This window comes from Schistocerca nitens, chromosome 2 (assembly GCF_023898315.1).
Source record: "Schistocerca nitens isolate TAMUIC-IGC-003100 chromosome 2, iqSchNite1.1, whole genome shotgun sequence".
NCBI classification, from domain to species: Eukaryota; Metazoa; Arthropoda; class Insecta; order Orthoptera; family Acrididae; genus Schistocerca; species Schistocerca nitens.
Genome location: NC_064615.1, coordinates 545,153,216 through 545,173,235, shown reverse-complemented (window position 1 = coordinate 545,173,235; position 20,020 = coordinate 545,153,216). Strand labels below are relative to the sequence as shown.

General features: G+C 39.2%; 3 protein-coding genes across 17 annotated transcripts in view; 1 reads left to right on the top strand and 2 right to left on the bottom strand.

Moving 5' to 3' along the window:
* Window positions 1-20,020, bottom strand: part of LOC126236536 (uncharacterized) — a 302,827-nt gene that overhangs the window by 66,779 nt on the left and 216,028 nt on the right. The gene's annotated exons all lie outside the window — the stretch shown is intronic.
* The window catches only part of LOC126236547 (uncharacterized), a 342,194-nt gene that overhangs the window by 123,122 nt on the left and 199,052 nt on the right, over window positions 1-20,020 (top strand). For 6 of the 13 annotated variants that reach the window (XR_007544940.1, XR_007544941.1, XR_007544939.1 and 3 more), the window contains exon 1: window positions 15,415-15,457. The exons of 6 other annotated variants lie outside the window; for them this stretch is intronic. Coding sequence is in view for 4 of the 7 variants with exons in the window: in XM_049945954.1 (XP_049801911.1) it covers window positions 15,430-15,457 (28 nt within the window). In the remaining 3 variants the exon portion in view is untranslated. Of the gene's footprint in view, window positions 1-15,339; window positions 15,458-20,020 lie in introns of those variants that run through there. One more of the 13 variants, XM_049945949.1, reaches the window with a different exon arrangement.
* On the bottom strand, window positions 1,528-10,347 carry LOC126236551 (uncharacterized). The gene is made up of 3 exons (XM_049945958.1): window positions 10,264-10,347; window positions 4,883-5,110; window positions 1,528-1,910 (listed from the first exon to the last, which is right to left on the bottom strand). Exons 1-3 carry the CDS (start codon window positions 10,289-10,291, stop codon window positions 1,849-1,851), a joined length of 318 nt encoding a protein of 105 aa, XP_049801915.1. The 5' UTR covers window positions 10,292-10,347; the 3' UTR covers window positions 1,528-1,848.

Below are 20,020 nucleotides of genomic sequence, written 5' to 3'. Positions count from 1 at the left end.
AATGTGTAACGTAATGTGCAATTTATTGTCCCCTACGTAAAGCGTCTTTTGTACCTCATTGGATACCGACGATGTTATTGTGTGCACTATTATTTTCAACTGGTTTTAATTAACTCATGGACAGAGTAAAACAGACGTTTTATATGTAAGAAGTTTTTGTTATGTCTTAATGTTTAAATAAAGACAGATAGAAAAAGATAACATGCCACAATTGGAGGTTTCAACTGGATACTGTTTGATGCTTTAACTGAAAAAGAATGTTTGGAGCAAATTCAACTTGAACATCTGAGTCTCCGATTCCCATGGCATTTTCTCGTCTCACCGAGCTAATGGGAGAGCTCCACCTCAGCCCAGAATTAGTGCTACTTGTTCTTAGCCCCGCTGCATGAAGTAACAGCATTACCAGAGCCTCATTTTCTGAAAAGCATTTCTGTTAACCAGCGAGTCGGACTAAGGTTAGGTAGATTCACTTTTGTCTTGAACTGGGATGAGAAATCAAATGTCTACCGTGACGTGTGGCATTATTTCTTAATCGTGTGCACTGTTGTCTATTCCTATCAAGCAAATTAAGTGTTTTGTGGCCATTTGCAATTTACGTATAATTTTAGTACTGAGCAGAATAAATTTATGATTAATGTATGGTTTCCTTAATCTAACTGATAACGATTTTCTTACCTGTCCCGATTTATCTTTCTGTTTATTTGTATAACAATATTTAGTAGCATTCGTTTTGCATCATACTTTTTGTTTTTGGATATCTGATGTTACCCAAGAAAAAATGAAAGAAAGTATTGATAAGACGGGATGTATGCCTCCGAGTTTTTCATTGTGTTTACAATGCAGGTTACCCTAATACGCGTCGTGCATATTACTCGGTCGACTTTCACGATTCCATAACGCAATTGCTACCCTCTACCGATCGAGGGCTACGTACTGTAGCGTGTGCCATGACCGTGTGTTACGTAACTGTAACAGAGCTCGAGATACTGCCTGTTGTATTTCTTCAAGAAACTGAAAAGGCGATTCGAAGAGTTCTTGCACAGATGGAGCTACCTTTCCTTGATCATGACAACGACACAGCATGTACATGCGACATGTGTAGCAACCCGACACCTTGTATAGGAGGTAAGAGATCATCTTCCATACACCCCGACGGTACACGGTCACTTTTACTACTTCGATAATGCGAACAAGCATCTTGGCGCGATATTTCAAATAGCTTGCAATAAATTTATATAGAACCGTGAGATATGACACTATTTCTTCTGGATTACAAATTTTTCACTTATTTCCCAAGCCACGTAAGGCCCAGCCGTGGCGACAGTCGTGAGTCTTTGCTGTGGCCGCCGGTGTCCTCGTGGCAGGCAGTGTGTTGAGGTTGGAAGTGGACATTGGGAATATAGGAGGTCAGCGTGGATAACGGATGAAATGCATTTGATGTTATTAATAAGAAGCCGTAGTTTGTCAGTATTTACGTGAACCTGTAGGCAGAGAAATATCTTCTACCGTTTAATATAACAGTTGACGTCATGAAACTACACTTTTAATGCGTCGGCATACAACTGTTATAGAAACAACAGAAACATAAAAAGAATACAAATGCAAAGTTTTTAGTACTAATCTTTACAGTAATGATATTTACTGCATGTCGTGAAGTAATCAGAAACTGACACACAATAGGATGTGTAGATTCGACCGGTTACTTTTAAGTATAAGAGTCAAGTTCTGACACTCTTCCAGTTTCTTTGCTCCTCTGGAAGCAGCAGATGTCTTCAGTCAGCAGTCCAGCTATTTATTCTCCACTCCCTCGCAGACGATTCAATCTGAGCCAACTGATTTGCAATACTCCTAGTTCCTGGGACAATCTGACAGGTATGGTTTGCATTGACTCTTTGGTTTCACCACGTAAACTGCAATGAAGAGGAATATGCTTTATTAAAGATAGGAAGTACAAAAATAACATAGCAGTTTAATTTTACTAGTGATAAGACAACGGTAAGTCTTCACCTTTTTTACATAGCACGAATTTCACTGTCAGCATTGTGGCAAGATTATGTCACGGTCGCGTATCAGAGATAATGTGGGGTCACACAGTGTTCTATGTTACAGGGTTCCTATTCTTACAGATACTATAGCAGACCGTTGGAAGATTGGCGACGCGAATAAACCTGACTTATAGCTTATTTCGAAAGTTGAAGGATGTCACTAGAACCACGTTCCTCTAGGAGGGTAATGCTCCTGACGTGCGAAGCATTCAGTGAGCAACGCATGTCTCCTGTGACGAGGTAAATGACGATAACCTGAGGGACCTCGGTTTCGTTTGCTGGGAACTGATCTGGCGATCTCTGAGTTTGTGTTTAGGGAATGGTCAGCACCGCCGGTCCCCAGTAACCGTAAAACTTTGTCGGACGTGAGACCATCTTAACAGTAGAACGATCCAACGTGACGGGATGAAATGCGTTTACTCTGTCCTTCGTGTACCGGTCGGGAACGGTATTCCGCCGTCCAAACGTTCGCCCAACCCATAACGAACACCCTTTTGTTGCAAAAAGAAATAGAGAAATCAGTCATCTTGACAGTGATGACAGCTACTGACAACAAAATTTACACTCTTGACAGTTTAATTAACAACAGTGTTATGTAAATACTAATGCTTATCATAAAGAAAGGACTGAATGAAAGAATACCATATGATACGAAACAGAAAGAATTCAAGAAATTATTATTTACGAAGGTTAAACCCCAGACCATAAATTGACCAAAGATAACATTTTTCCTAGAAGAGGGTTGTAGCCCCATCGAGCTGTACGATTGCGGTGACTACAATGTAACTCGGCAATGGAGATGTTAACTTCATTTCTCTCTTGTACTCTTGCAATAGTAGTACGCATGTTAAGCGCTGCTACGTTATTTTAAAGACGATCTGAAGTTTAAAAGTTTTACGGTAGGAATTATTAGTCAGAAGTGGGACTGAAGTAATATCATCTTTACCGTTTAGACAGATAACGGGATAGTTGATTGCTGATTTGTGATGCGACTTAGCCTTCGTGATACTTAATAGTCACCAACATCAAAGGACACAGATAGAGACTCATCGCTGACATAAATTCAATTATTAGACTTGAATAGACAACAGATAAACGCAATCACAAAGAATTTACAATTTCGCCGTACTGTCAGAAGCTATCGTCAAAGTCAGAACTGCGGATGCTAAACGACGCAATCACCCTGTAGAAACACTGAATGAATTAGGTACCTTTCTCCATCACTCAGAATGCCAAGTTTGGAGAGCGCAAGATCACCGAAATGTTATTTGTTTTGAGAGACACCAAACGTTTCTAGTGGTGAAACCTTCAGTTTTCCCCAACTCTAGAGGATACACATTTTGTTAGAGTTTGAAGAATTATTCTCTTTGAATTGCACCCATGTTACTCTGCACGATCCCTGTGAAGTTACGGGCTTCAGCTTTGTGTGAGATGCGAGGCCACCTTCTGTTTATTAATCGTCCGCAATATTATAGCGCCTGGGGCTGGAGCATTTCGGTCGGCTCATCGTAAGTTTTAATCGGGATATTTTGCTAGGACACGATGAGCAATTTCACAGTATAAGCACAGCTCTTCTGAAAGCTTCGATAGATGGTGCGTTTTCCTTAACCACTGTTCTTGATGACTGCAATGTATCAGCCTCCATACAGCAGTGGCCACGAAAAGCCAAACTAAATAATGTCGTGGTTGTATAGTAACAAACTTACTATACATGTAGATTTTGCCGCTTTTTCTCTAGACATTTTCATCTAAATATTCATTATTTATCTTTCATGTACTCTTGTACTAACCAACACGCGTGCAGGCACAACTTCTAACGCAGTGGAAATCTTAACCAGTAATACGACAACCCCACATCTTCTTTCTTCGCGATATTTTGGTCTGGCCTAAGTAACGTGCTTTTATCAGGTTCTTTTTTCAACCTTCACTGACTTCTAATTAAAATGTGTGGCATGCTGCTATTTACCATATAAATGCCCGATATTTGGGAAATTTATTGCAATGGTTATACGGTTGATTGCTAGTACAGTGTGTCATCGCCTATAAGTAGCATATATTTCGGTCCGATATTACATTGTAGATGTCTCACTAAGACAATGAATGAGTCTGTGCCCTAATTTAATGCCAACGTGATGTTTCCGATAAGATGTAGTCCAGTACGTTCACTTATCATTGCCCAGTTCACCTAATTCTTCGTCTCTATGTCAACGCGTCGTTAAATCTTTAACTTCTTTAAACTTGCAAGATTATTTCTACTTGTTCCTAAGCGTATGACGGGTATTGTTTACACACACTAATCCAGTTGTCGGCATTCTACAGGGTATGAAGAAAAGTGTACGTTGCCTATCGGTTTATAGTGTTAAGCTTAGTATAGGTGTGTGTACTTCACTGCCAACACATTCACCGAGAAAATTAACCACACGCTACGGACCGCGGCACTTGTGGCAACTTACGTCGCCGGTTAAAATATCTTTTCGTAAAATGTTGAAACTATGGCCCATTGCGTACTTCATGTCGCGTTACACGACATAATCCTCCTAAAAGAATTCAAGGGTGTGTAGTGAAAAACATGCAGCAGTTTTAAGGGGCAAGAAAATTACTATAAAAGGTGGACTAAATATGCGCAGCAAATTGCTCTGAATGGTTTTGGTGGAGAATCATGAAGACTTGCAATTTCGTAATTTCGGTGAGGCAAGGGTAGCCACTGTTCCTTGATGATTTGATTTCACTCATATTTTCACTTTCGCTGTGGGACCATTCGCGAATTTTTATGCTGAACAAATTGGTTTTATCTTGTCAAATTTGAACAGAAAACAGTTCTGTTTAAAGTAGCTTACCTTTCGGTAGTTGGTTGTAGCAAGAATACAGCTTCAACGAATTAGCATACAAGTAGAACTTGTTGTCTGCTGCGACACAAATGGTATCATCGTCATCTTCCGTGTAGGACGACCTCCCCAGAAAACTACTCTCAGCCGTGATATTGCCGGTGCTTAGAGTCTCATTCCCGATGTTGGCGGTGGTCGACTCTTCTGGTTGTCCGTGGACCTCCGCCACTGCTACCAGTGCTGTAAAAGTCAGTGAACGTAATTACAGATAGCTATTTCGTCTAATGGATTTTAATGAAACTCGCCCACTTAGCACTGCAACACTACTGTATGTTATATATGTGTTACTTGAACAGTCCACTCGTCCCTGAAAATAAAAAAGAACGAATCAACAGCGACATGCACGCTATGCTCATGTCGGACAAGTTCTCGTAATTAATTTCGTGTTCCAATATACAATTACAGTGGTCTTTCAAGTCCTTGTTGGATTGTTATTATCTCATAATCAAATTGACAATATTAGTTCTTTCCTCACTTATATTTGGGAAGGTTTGCCTTTTTAGTAAGGCTCTGCCACACTGAAGGCTAGCCAGATATTTGGCTGATAAAGTTAGGTTCTTCATTGGTTTTGACATCAGACAGCCCGCTCTACCCTTAGTAGTAAAGAATGAAAAGGTATTGCAGAAGCTGGAAGCCTTCCTCGTTACGATCATGTAGCTGGGGTTTCACTGGAAAGCACACATATCTCCAAGTGGACGGCTCTGTAAAGTCTTTTGCTCCTCATCAAGATAATGAACGTAACCTATTAAAATATTGTCCCTGTTCCGTCCTCTGAAACTCACGTGATAAAGAAGATTAATAAGTGCCATTAGTATTTGTTTGTTTTTCTGTTACATTCAAACTAAAGTGGGAGGCAAAGAAGTGACACTCCTTGCATGGAGCGTCTCACATAACGTCTTGTGATGTTCCGTATATTGTACGATGGGAGACATCAGAGTCATTTCACTATCTACGTTATGTCTAAGACACTAGTACATACACGGTTCCGTCACAGGAATGTGACCACCGCCTTTGTTCGACATCAACGCGAGATAACCACTCAATGACGGTAGGGCTCAGTATTAACGCTGGAGGCTATGTAAAGATCATCAGGGAGCCGCGGGGGACAGTGCAATAGTTGTCATAATGCGGAAACGAAACTATTTATCTGACGTCCAAAGGGGTATGATTATTGCCTTTCAGGCAGAGAGTGGATGCACGCCTCAGTTTGTAAACTGTTCAAGTGTCACCCTGCTTAAAGTGAAGTGTGCATGGTAAAACTGCACTATCTAAAACTGACAGCATGACCAGTGGGGCAACATTGACCATAGATGACAGAAGTGAGAGACAGCTGCGGAGATGTGTACGGATGAACAAGCATGTTACAGTTGAGGGAAAGACGCCCCACATGAACCACGGGGCTACCAGCAGTGTCTGCTCAACGATTATCGCGCGAAAGTCGTAGTTTTCCGCTGTACACAGTAGGTTCCCGATTCGTACGCTCACGTCGACTGCTGTTCACCGGCGACGAAGGCTTCAATTTTCACTCCAATACCTGAACCGGACCTGCTTTGAGCGGCCGTTTGAGGCGAAAGACGTTTTATGCTCGATCGGGTATAAGGCGGGTGGAGTTAGGGCGTGAAACGTCTCAAGGCAAACAACCTGCAATGAGTGAGGGAGCGTTATGGTCTGAGGAATGTATTCGTGTCGATGATTCTTCATAATGGAAGCCATAATCGATCTAAACTACTATGCGCTTGTGCTTGAGGACCGTGTCCACCCCTCCATGCAGTTAAATGTTCTTCGGTACGATGGCATCTGCCAAGAACGCAATGCATCCTCTCACTGTTGGATCTGTAGTTTGCTCTTTATATGACTGGACATGTTTCCTTCTGTTCTTTGGAATGAGATCTCAATATGGTAACTTTAGGGCTCTTGTACTTCTCTTTATACTCTGTGATCAAGAAATGTGTTTCCAGTAATTGCAGTTTTATTTTATTATGCAACTGTTTTGTTGGATACTTGTTGTCAGTTTCACTACGTAGTTTTCTGTAAAGAATATAAGAGTTTTTTCACTGCACTCGCTTTCTTCAGTAGCGTCTATTATGTGCCCTGTATTTGGCCTTCTAATTCTTACTTGATTCTCCCCCAGTTTTTTTTGTTTATGCTACTTAGTGTTTAATATAGTTTTTTATGTGCCTGTTCGTACTTATCTTTACCTTTCTTTAATCCCTTTGTTAGTAGTTTGTTTAGTTAGTGACTTGTAGCGCAATTTTCGTTGCTGTTCATTATTGCAGTACATATTACGTTTGTAAGTACCTCTTATAGTTTTTACATTTGATATGTAACGCATGAGAAAATTTTTCAGCCAGCACACCGAAACATGTCATAGAGGCACGTGACATCTTAGGTTACAGTTCAATGTGCACAAACAAACGTTGTGAATTGACTCGATCTCCATATTTTGAAGGCGGTATGAAATGCGTAAGAAGATACTCCAAAAATATTATCCTTGAATAGCTGAAATTATATTCTATGATTTACATTTTCTGGTTTTTTAATTGCAGTGAGGACAAAACAGACAACCGCATGGGAAAAATCGTTGAATTACACACACGCAGACAATTGATCGAAAACTTATATTGCTTCCAACAACACTAAGGTGATATAAAAATGCGAAAACTATTGTCAGCAAAACGTAACTGGTGCAGTAACTTTTTTTGTTGCATAACTAAAGCTGTCGTCCTCTTTTCATCATTCCTACAAGAGGTGTTGCGTGTGCATTCCAGTATGTATCACAGCTTAGCTTCATGGTTCTTTGCTTCTCAAGTGTAAAAGGATTGCAACACCAGTCACTAACTCTCAAAATACATATAGCTATTAAATAGTAGAGCCATTTGATTAAACCTGGTGCCACAGGCAGGATTTGTGTGAGACTGTTCTGAGCAATTTCTCTGACAAATGCCATACGCTCATTTCATTTCATATCTGACAAGAACCTCTGGCATGTCCCGAAGACATGAGGTCTAAGATACATACTTTTAGAGCTACGTGTAGTTGGTGATACTGTAAACCGTCTTCACAGTCCATTTCAAGTGCATCATATACGTTAATTCTAACAAAACAGGTATGTATTTTGAACAGCTTATGAAAAACATTTACGTTGTCGTTTTTTCTCTGAAATTGCAAGAACACTGAAGCCTGATGTTTCACAAAGAAAATACCAAACTCCATTTTGATCACCTCCTTTACAGATGGCTCACAAATGCATGTCTTACGTAATAGCTTGTAAAACTACGACACCGTGCAGCACGTATTTTCCAGCTGATTGGTTTCATAAATTTAAAAACATTTTAGCAACTATATGTACTTATGATAATAATCATCAATGATATTTTATGAGACTGTAATATATGATGAAAGAATAAATAACAAATAATTATGTCAAGTCGTTATAGTAAATAGTCTGGAAATGACAGGGATGTTATATTTGTATGACACGGGTCATACATTTCATGTAACAATAATATCGTTGGCGTAAGAACGGACGGAGGGATGAGTTGCGACCAATCTGCGTTTTGGTACAGACATGTTTCTTGGGGCAGAAATGACAAATTGTGCTGGAATTGGTGTTACAATAAGGGGGAAGCTAAGATATAAGTGAGGGAGCACGTGTATGTGCGTAGTACATAACCGCAAGAAGGTTTTTAGAGTTAATGAAAAAAGCAGTGTGGCCCAAGTTTATTCAAGTTCATCGCTAATCAAACGAGCCTACTGTCTATACTAAATTTCATAAATAACATTACATCGTACTGCAAGCAACTCATCGCAAAATAAGATAAATCCAGTAGTTTTATAGTTGTGTTATACGCATGCCAGTATAATAGTAGCTTTCTTGGTTCAAAAAATAGCTCTGAGCACTATTGGACTCAACATCTGAGGTCATCAGTCCCCTAGAACTTAGAACTACTTAATCCTAACTAACCTAAGGACATCACACACATTCATGCCCGAGGCAGGATTCGAACCTGCGACCGTAGCGGTCGTGCGGTTCAAGACTGAAGCGCCTAGAACCGCTCTACCAGCCCGTCCGGCAGCTTTCTTGGGACATTAGATTGGTCTAGTCAAACTACCAACGTAGTCCTGTCCTCTCATCATAACTTCAGTTAAATTGAGAACTAATTTTCAATCAAGTAGTCATTGTAATAGAAAGCTGTAGTAACTATGGTTCTTCATATGGTGCAGCACTGCTATGCTAACACAGACAATCAGTTAAAACGAAAAGTGATATAAGTGCAATACATGTTTGAGTGACAAAACTATACTGGCTATCTTGAAGCCAAGGTAATTTTATGATTTTATGTTTTGTTCTGAAAATAACATATCTCTACATAACATTAGTACTGGTAGTAGGTTGTTGCCTTGAAGGAAGGTTTCTACGGCACTATTCGAATAGTATCTGATAAGGATAAGGAATTAATTACTTCCGGTCACGACTAAAGATATTTTCAAAGACACAGCTTTATCGTTATTTGCGTGACGCAATATAGTATCTACGAAGTGTTGCTAGTCGCAATTAAAATTTTTATTAGAACTATATCATCACAGATTAACGTCTTTAGTGTTCATTTTACGCGTGTTTTTTACATCGAAGCTCCCACAAGCGCATTTTGTTTATTTACCGCATTACCTTTGTTAAAGTATTTGCGTGAATTCAGTGTAATTAGCTATTTACCAAAGGCAGCTTTCAATCGTTTTGGAGATGGAAAACATTTGATTCTGATTTCTAAGTTCATTCATACAACAACTTTGTGATACCTAATCACGGTTTCCTACAGTAAGACTGCCACTCGTAGCCTTCTTTTTTATTACATTTATAAAGTTTTTGTACACAGCAAATACTCGTGCAACAACGAATGTGTTGGAACTGTCTAAATAGTATCGGTAAGAATCGATCTCCATATTAGATGCTTTGTTTATATTTATTGTGCAACAGTTTTATGCACAGGAGAGTATATGTGAGTAACATGTTACGATACGACAAGAATATAATGTGGTCCAAGTGGTTTAACATTTGCTTACTGCACTCTGCTGATGATTCGATATAACAAACAGCTTACAGTGGACGAGATAAGCTTCACAATAGCGAAGATTAACAAGTGCTCATTCGAAATAAGATATGCATTTTAAAGTCTTCTGGATTGTATTTCATTTTTTTTTTCGGCCAATCGACTAACTTTCTATACATGGAAATAGCTTTTCGCATGGATTAATACATGAGAAATTATGTAAAATAGGGGTAAGAAGAAAATGTTTATCGTGAATGACCGATAATAAATTCTGCCAATACTTACCAGCAACAAGCAACAAAGCAGCCTTCATTGTACTCGACAAAAACTACTACTGCTCTCTGCGTTATATTTTCATTTATATACGTTTCATACCCGATGGCATCATCGAATGTTATCGTAAAGTTCCCGCCTGATTTTGCGTTCCGTGAACTCTGGTTGGAGCAACTAGCAGCAGATTGACTTTCCTTGTGCTTGAAAAGATCTGTTGTCGTTCGCTATGTCAAACGTATTATCAGCATTACAAATACAGCATTCAATGAAACTGGTTACCATACTTTAGGCACAGGCTGGAAAGGAAAATTTTTTGTCTCTCAATGAAGCCCATCTTTTAATGTCGTACGGCTCGAATGCTGATGAAAGGAGGTGAACAGATGTCAGTGACGTTTATATCATTCACCGTCCGGTATAAAGAGCTTTCCATTTTGAAGAGGAATCTCTTGTGCATAGAGGAACTTTAGTACCTAGATACTACAGTCTAGTTACCAATCTTAGAATCATACGAGGGAGTGTTCTCTAGAGACTACGTAAGCAGTTTCCACCATCTTCTAAATTTTTTTATTATTCTTAGACGTAATGTTGTGTTTTTTGCAGCATTTGTAATTTTTTCTAGTTCTACACCTCTACGTCCTGTATAATACATTAAATCTATTTGAAATATGTGGTTAATTCTTTAGCTACAGACTGTTATACATGTAACTTCCCGTGGATTAAATCTGGGAGCGCCATATCGTATGGGCACGTAAAATTCCCCTCCTTAAAAAATCTTTTTGCGTGTAAAGAGCAACAAACCGACGCCTTCTGTAGACACTAGCAGTCAAATGAAAGGCTAAACGAGCATTGTTTGTTAGGATTGAGTCTAGCAACACAATTCAAAACGGAAATACCGTATATCTGTTATAACTCCAGAGAAACGGCACTTAACGACTCTTAGGAAATACATCCTATATAAAGTACTGACGCTTTTGTGATACTGCGTTGGTCGTGCGCCATAGTAAGTAATAATTTAACACAAGACAATGTTGTGACTTGGAAAATGGGAGAAAGCTTCAATTCAGCAGAGTAAACTTTGTAATGCAGAAAAAGACTGGAGCACATAAAAAGTGGATATGAATGAAGGAAATATTTTAAAGATCAAATACCCATCTGCCTAAAAAGCGAAAATGTGTAAATTGTTTCGAATTACAACCTTGTCCCCTACCCTTCTGTTAGAGGGAAAGTCACGCAAGGAACGACTTAGAGACAAAGAGTCGATGCTTGACACATCACTAACAGCTCCACACACGGAACACATACGTACTTAACATGATAAGTGTTTAATTGTTTTAGGTTTTAGTGTAAATGGCATATCAGTTATGTATGTAGTACGTTCTGCCACGTGGAAGTTAATTATGTCACATTCTCCTTAGAAAAATGAAGTGAAATATTTTTCCTTTTGATGCCTTTAACCTCGCATTTTGCAAAAACAGACAAAATGTCTGGTGGGATACTGCAATCACTGGTTATACAATGTTACTTATAATCCGTCATGATTGCAAAAATGTTTATTCACGTAGCTGGTTTCTGTCCGTCCAGAACCATCTTCAGTTATGCAAATTTCAGCTACAGGAGTAACCCGTCCTCACACAGCAACATTCACATGCTGCGTCCAGCTGAAAATTCCGGTATGATCTCGAGGGCTCTGGACAGTCTGTCGCACCACACTGGCTCTTCTCTTCTGGAACTGCCGCGTACTCTGTGATAAATGAGCGGACAGATGTGTCAACAAAGATGAATTCTCAGAAAACTTATGTAGAAGTCTTATTATTTACTGTTGGTACTGAAAATGACAGACACACCCTTTCCTACAGAGCACACGTACTTCTATTCCTGCAGCCCCTGCAGAACATGAACAGGAAGTCACGAATGTAGACTTCCTTTGATTACATCCCTATTAACAGTATAGTATCAGTTTTGTTGATGATCTTTTAACTACTTCATCTTCGCCTTGTTTGCAAACAAAGTGACGGGCTACTTTTGTACTTTTTACAAACGAGGGACAGCTTTGACAACGAACTTTCGGAACCGCACGAAACCATGTATTAAGTAACACCCGATCACAGAAAAACCAGTGGTCTGTATAATTTTCATGCAAAACGTTGCATTCTATCACAAGCAGCATTTTAATAGAGAGAAATAAAGTAACAAGATGTAACTGAAACGTAAATAGAGAACTTTAAGAATATTAACATGTAATTCAATGACGTCAGTGTAACATGCACTTTCAGTCAACAGTGCAAAAAAAACTCTGCCTAAAGTAATCAAATAGCTCAAAAAACACATATCCTACACACCTGATAGTGCTTATACGAATTCTCATTCTGCAGATGCGGAAGTGGTTAAAACAATCCAGACGAGAACAAAGTCAACACCTCATTAGATCCACGTTTCTATATCCACAATCACTTCCATATTTTATCAGTCCAACAAACAACGGGACATTAATTACATTTTTAAATGATATTGTGAGTATGTCAGTGTCATTACAGGCCTTCCACCAAGTATAGTGCAAAATATGAATATACTCAGTTGCCAAAACTTGATTGTACATCACAGAGTGAAGTGTATTATGCCAAACTTACGTGAATCTTCTCATGTGTTTTACAACATTGTAGTCTTACATAATCAGCAATCCTTGTGATGTAGAGTTTATATGAGCGAAAGATGTAACCACCAAGAGATGGTAATGTTTTGTGGCTTTTAGTGGAATATCTCCAGCTAATATCTTTGCTTGGAAAATTTGCACTTAGACGATGCGTATACCGTCACCATCTATTACACAGCAACACGTTCATTTCACTTGCTGCGTGTTCGCCAAGGAATAAAGTAAGAAATCGTTTCATGTTGATCTTTCGTCATTGTTCTACTCTTGCTTGCCTCCGCATGAATGTTTCGTGGCAGTTGTTTCAAGTTCCTTTGAAATATTTGTGGCAATAGTGTCTTTTGGCCCTTGAAAACAGATGTACTACATCTTTGCTAGTCAATCTGTCATTGATAAAGCGACATGAATTGCGTAACTGTGGGTAGAGGTATGTAGAGACTACAACACATTAGCTGTAGTTTTCTCGCCTCTGCGGGACAGTGTTGATGGTGAAGACATTTCGTACCGGAATAAGCTCTGGTCACTGTTCCAAACATTTTCACTCAACACACTCTGCTGTGTCATACACACGTTCACATCTTCCACAAACTGTTGTGCCATCTTCCGTGTAATGTTATCGTCTTCTTTGTCTTTCTGTGTGACAAATGTAGTAAAACGCACGGATAAAATGCGATTCTCAACTTTAAGACTGTCGATAAACGAATTCGAAGCTTTGAAATTGTCCAAGTCAACCATTTTAGACGTTTCTAGTGCCCACATCTGCAGATGCCGACAGCGAACTGTAGAGCCACACGACCTCTCTCTATCAAATCGTGATACCACATGCTCATTTAGAGATTCTAATTGGGACCGTCTGTTTTCTTTCAAACGATCTCCTGCTGCCTTTCACTAGACGCACAATTTACAATTAATCGGCAATTTGATTTACTTTTAATATACTTATACTGCCCCACTAGTTTGCTACAGGAATTGAACCCACGACAGCCACAGCCATCATCAGTGTTTTCTAGTAGGCTGTCATCAATATCTTCTATTACACTGGATTTTGACGGTTTGCTTGTACATAGATCGTACTCACTTTAACTGGACTGTTGCTGTTGCTCTGGAGATGGACGTCGTGTACTGTTTGAGTAACCACCTTCAGGTTCAGGTTCTTCCTGTCCTTCAAAATCAGTATCCCTATCTTTATATTTTACCGTTTAACATCTTTAGCTCACATCCACTTGATTTATACAGGTGCGGAATCGCTAAATTACTTAGCTTTCCCAGAATGTTATAAATTTAATGGTGATATTTAATGGTGTGTGGAATAAAATAACGGTCAAACTATGAAAATATATACTGTACTAATTCAAATGAAATATATATCTCCACGACAGTAACAAGACGGAGTCGATATTAGTAAAACATAAAGTATCTGTACAAACGGCGTGGCTGCATTAGATTCAGTTACTAATGTATTATTCATTCTGGACACTGAAACAAGCTGTGTTTACTTGTTGTCCCATGTCACAATGAAGTGGTACTGTAATGTGGCATACCATAAATGAAATAATGAAATTTCCATATTGATTTCCGATTTGTCTCCTTTCAGCTGTGCCACAAATGGCTCTGAGCACTATGGGAACCTACGACCGTAGCAGTCACGAGTTCCGGACTGTAGCGCCTCACCCGCCACCAAGCACTTTACGCCGGACACGATGGAACCTGTCGACCGCGTGCCGGACAAAGGAAACGTTCCACCTCGATATCATTTTTTTTTTTCTGTACAGGGTCCAGTCTGCAAATACCTACCTCACACAACCGCCCGAGATGTTTGGAAAGTTCTATCACATGACACACTAAAAGCTATATCGGTCCTAAATTTCACAAATTCCCAGCACCGACAGATAGGAACAGACACACTTGCTTTGTCCAAACCACCCTCACGCCACATGCCCGCGACTCCACGCCGCCACCAGCACATGGGATGACGGAGCACAAACTACGCTCTTGCCCCATAAACTCTGCAATTCTCTCACCGATAGACAGGAACCGACACGCTCGAATTGGAATGTTCTGGAGGTGCTGCAGGAGCCCCTCGACCCAAATATGTCGAACGACAGGAAAAGGCACGAATTGAAGAAGCGTAAACCAACACAAGCCATCCCACGAGCATGCAAAAGATTTAGGAATGCATTCCAATGGCCAGAAATTTATGCTGGGAGAAAAAAATTCGAGCCGTACGACATTAAAAGATGGGCTTTATTGAGAGAAAATAATATTCCTTTCCAGCTTGTGCTCAAAGTATGGTAACAAGTTTTATTGAATGCTGTAGTTGTAATGCTGATAATACGTTTGACATAGCGAACGATAACAGATCTTTTCAAGTACAAGGAAAGTCAATCTGCTGCTAGTTGTTGCAACCAGAGTTCACGGAACCGAAAATCAGGAGGAAACTTAACGATAACATTCGATGATGCCATCGGGTATTTAAACATATATAAATGAAAATATAACGCAGAGAGCAGTAGTAGTTTTTGTCGAGTACAATGAAGGCTGCTTTGTTGCTTGTTGCTGGTAAGTATTGGCAGAATTTATTATCTGTCATTGACAATAAACATTTTTTTCTTACCCCTATTTTACATAATTTCTCATGTATTAATCCATGCGAAAAGCTATTTCCATGTATAGAAAGTTAGTCGATTGGCCGAAAAAAAAAATGAAATACAATCCAGAAGACTTTAAAATGCATATCTTATTACTTGTTAATCTTCGCTATTGTGAAGCTTATCTCGTCCACTGTAAACTATTTGTTATATCGAATCATCAGCAGAGTGCAGTAAGCAACCGTTAAAACACTTGGACGACATTATATTCTTGTTGTATCGTAACATGATACTCACATATACTCTCCTGTGCATAAAACTGTTGCACAATAAATATAAACAAAGCATCTAATACGGAAGTCGATTCTTACCGATACTATTTAGACAGTTCCAACCCATTCGTTATTGCACGAGTATTTGCTGTGTACAAAACTTTATAAATGTAAAAAAAAAGAAGGCTACGAGTGGCAGTCTTACTGTAGGAAACCGTGATTAGGTATCACAAAGTTGTATGAATGAACTTAGAAATCAGAATAAAATGTTATCAATCTCCAAAAAGATTGAAAGCTGCCTTTGGTAAATAGCTAATTACACTGAATTCACGCAAATACTTTAACAAAGGTAATGCGGTAAATAAACAAAATGCGCTTGCGCGAGCTTCGATGTAAAAAACACGCGTAAAATGAACACTAAAGACGTTAATCTGTGATGAAATAATTCTAATAAAAATTTTAATTGCGACTAGCAACACTTCGTAGATACTATATTGCGTCACGCAAATAACGATAAAGCTGTGTCTTTGAAAATATCTTTAGTCGTGACCGGAAGTAATTAATTCCTTATCCTTATCAGATACTATTCGAATAGTGCCGTAGAAACATTCCTTCAAGGCAACAACCTACTGCCTGTACTAATGTTATGTAGAGATATGTTATTTACAGAACAAAACATAAAATCATAAAATTACCTTTGCTTCAAGATAGCCAGTATAGCTTTGTCACTCAAACAAGTATTGCACTTATATAACTTTTCGGTTCAACTGATTGTCTGTGTTAGCATAGCAGTGCTGCACCATATGAAGAACCATAGTTACTACAGCTTTCTATTACAATGACTACTTGATTGAAAATTAGTTCTCAATTTAACGGATCATTTTTATCTATATTTTTCCCTTAAGACTTTCTCGGAAGTTATGATGAGAGGACAGGACTACGTTGGTGGTTTGACTGGACCAATCTAATGTCCCAAGAAAGCTGCCGGACGTGCTGGTCGAGTGGTTCTAGGCACTTCAGTCTGGAACCGCGCGACCGCTACGGTCGCAGGTTCGAATCCTGCCTCGGGCATGGATGTGCGTGCTGTCCTTAGGTTAGTTAGAATTAGCAGTTCTAAGTTCTAGGGGACTGATGACCTCAGATGTTGAGTCCCATAGTGCTCAGAGCTATTTTTTGAACCAAGAAAGCTACTATTATACTAGCATGCGTGTAACACAACTATAAAGCTACTGGATGTATCTTACTTTGCGATGAGTTGTTTGCAGCACGATGTAATCCTATTTATGAAATTCAGTATAGACAGTAGGCTCGTTTGATTAGCGATGAACGTGAGTAAACTTGGGCCACACTGCTTTTCTCATTAACTCTAAAAACCTTCTTGCGGTCATGTACTACGCTCATACACGTGCTCCCTCACTTATATCTTAGCTTCCCCCTTATTATAACACCAATTCCAGCACAATTTGTCATATCTGCCCAAGACACATGTGTGTACCAATACGCAGATTGGTCGCAACTCATCCCTCCGTCCGTTCTTACGCCAACGATATTATTGTTACATGAAATGTATGACCCGTGTCATACAAATATAACATCCCTGTCATTTCCAGACTATTTACTATAACGACTTGACATAATTATTTGTTATTTATTCTTTCATCATATATTACAGTCTCATAAAATATCATTTATGATTAATTTCACAAGTACATATAGTTGTAAAAAAGGTTTTAAATTTATGAAACCAAGTAGCTGGAAAATACGTGCTGCACGGTGTCGTAGTTTTACAAGCTATTACTTAAGACCTGCACTTGTGAGGCCTCAGTAAAGGAGGTGTTCAAAATGGAGTTTGGTATTTTCTTTGTGATACAGCAGGCATCAGTGTTCTGGCAGTTTCAGAGAAAAAACGACAACGTAAATGTTTTTCATAAGCTGTTCAAAATACATACCTGTTTTGTTAGAATTAACGTATATGCTGCACTTGAAATGAACTGTGAAAGCGGTTTACAGTATCACCAAGTACACGTGGTCTGAAAGTATGTATCTTAGACCTCATATCTTCGGCACATTTTGTTTATGTTTTCGTCCCAACTACCACCTCCCAAACTATGGGATACTTCTCTTATACTGTGTAAGGTGTGAACAGTTATAGCCATATCATAGGTCGCTGTCGTACCTTTGAAAATATCTTTCCTACTATCACTTTTGTCCCATTAAGAGTGTTTTGTTGAACTATTTCTGCAGTGAGTTACCGAATAAAATCATAAATCAGGTCCGATATCCGGTATTCTCATACGATGTTCACTAAATGACATTTCGGAACTGTATCGAATATTGTTCGGAATATGTCAAGGAACGAGGCTTCGAAGTGGGCGACATTGCCCATAATGCGATTCCTAGTTGATGAGTATCACAAGACTTCTGTTTGCTGAATCAGTTTGGTTTTATATGGAGGAGACTTCCGTCCTCCAAAATGGTCATCAACCGTGCGTATAATAGGGGTTCATCTAATCTGCAACTACAACGAGTTTGGCATCCAATCATGCTTTTTTCGAGACGCTCGGAATGCTTTGTCGCTCTTTCGACTTACGGTTAACTTCTCCTGGAACTGGAGAATGTTGTGTATAGGATCTAAAAGACATCTTCTTAGATCCAGATACATTTCCACTACTGAGCGGTATTAGTTTCTACTGGTTCGATCAGTTACGTCAATGTCGACTAGCTGGGTCTTTTGAGACAATTCAACGAAACCTAATTCTGTGGTGAATCAGATTCGGAAAAGCGAAATCAGTACTTCGACCTACTATTTAATAGCTATATGTATTTTGAGAGTTAGTGACTGGTTTTGGAATCCTTTTACACTTGAGAAGTAAAGAACCATGACGCTAAGCTGGAATGTGCACGCAACACCTCTTGTGGGAATGGTGAAAAGAGGACGCCAGCTTTAGTTATAAAACAAAAATGTTACTGATCCAGTTACGTTTTGCTGACAATAGTTTTCGCAATTTTATTTCACCTTAGTGTTGTTGGAAGCAACATAAGTTTTCGATCATTTGTCTGCGTGTGTGTAATTCAACGATTTTTCCCATGCGGTCGTCTGTTTCGTCCTCACTGCAATTAAAAAACCAGAAAATGTAAATCATAGAATATAATTTCAGCTATTCAAGGATAATATTTTTGGAATATCTTCTAACGCATTTCACACCGCCTTCAAAACACAGAGATTGAGTCAATTCACAACGTTTGTTTGTGCACATTGAACTGTAACGTAAGATGTCACGTTCTTCGTAGCCTCTATGAAATGTTTCGGTGTGCTGGCTAAAAATTTTCTCATGCGTTACATTTCAAATGTATCTGTAAAAACTATAAGAGGGACTTACAAACGTAAGATGTACTGCAATAATGAAGAGCAACGAAAATTGCGCTACAAGTCACTAACTAAACAAACTACTAACAAAGGGATTAAAGAAAGGTAAAGATAAGTACGAATAGGCACATAAAAAACAATATTAAACACTAAGTAGCATAAACAAAAAAAACTGGGGGAGAATCATGTAAGAATTAGAAAGCCAAATACTGGCCACATAATAGACGCTACTGAAGAAAGCGAGTGCAGTGAAAAAACTCTTATATTCTTTACAGAAAACTACGTAGTGAAACTGACAACAAGTATCCAACAAAACAATTGCATAATAAAATAAAACTGCAATTACTGGAAACACATTTCTTGACCACAGAGTATAAAGAGAAGTACAAGAGCCCTAAAGTTACCATATTGAGATCTCATTCCAAAGAACAGAAGGAAACATGTCCACTCATATTAAGAGCAAACTACAGATCCAACAGTGAGAGGATGTATTGTGTTCTTGGCAGATGCCATCGTACCGAAGAACATTTAACTGCATGGAGGGGTGGACACGGTCCTCAAGCACAAACGCATAGTAGTTTAGATCGATTATGGCTTCCATTATGAAGAATCATCGACACGAATACATTCCTCAGACCATAACGCTCCCTCACTCATTGCAGGTTGTTTGCCTTGAGACGTTTCACGCCCTATAAGCCACCCGCCTTATACCCGATCGAGCATAAAACGTCTTTCGCCTCAGACGGCCGCTCAAAGCAGGTCCGGTTCAGGTATTGGAGTGAAAATTGAAGCCTTCGTCGCCGGTGATCAGCAGTCGACGTGAGCGAACGAATCTGGAACGTACTGTGGACAGCGGAAAACAACGACTTTCGCGCGATAATCGTTGAGCAGACAC

What these genes read in the sequence shown, in the direction of transcription:
- LOC126236551 (XM_049945958.1), bottom strand. Translation starts at nt 10,291, where the DNA reads ATGAAGGCTGCTTTGTTGCTTGTTGCTG. An exon ending in TGCTTTGTTGCTTGTTGCTG is followed by an intron (nt 5,111 to 10,263) that starts GTAAGTATTGGC and finishes TGACTTTTACAG; the next exon opens with CACTGGTAGCAGTGGCGGAG. An exon ending in CTACAACCAACTACCGAAAG is followed by an intron (nt 1,911 to 4,882) that starts GTAAGCTACTTT and finishes TCTTCATTGCAG; the next exon opens with TTTACGTGGTGAAACCAAAG.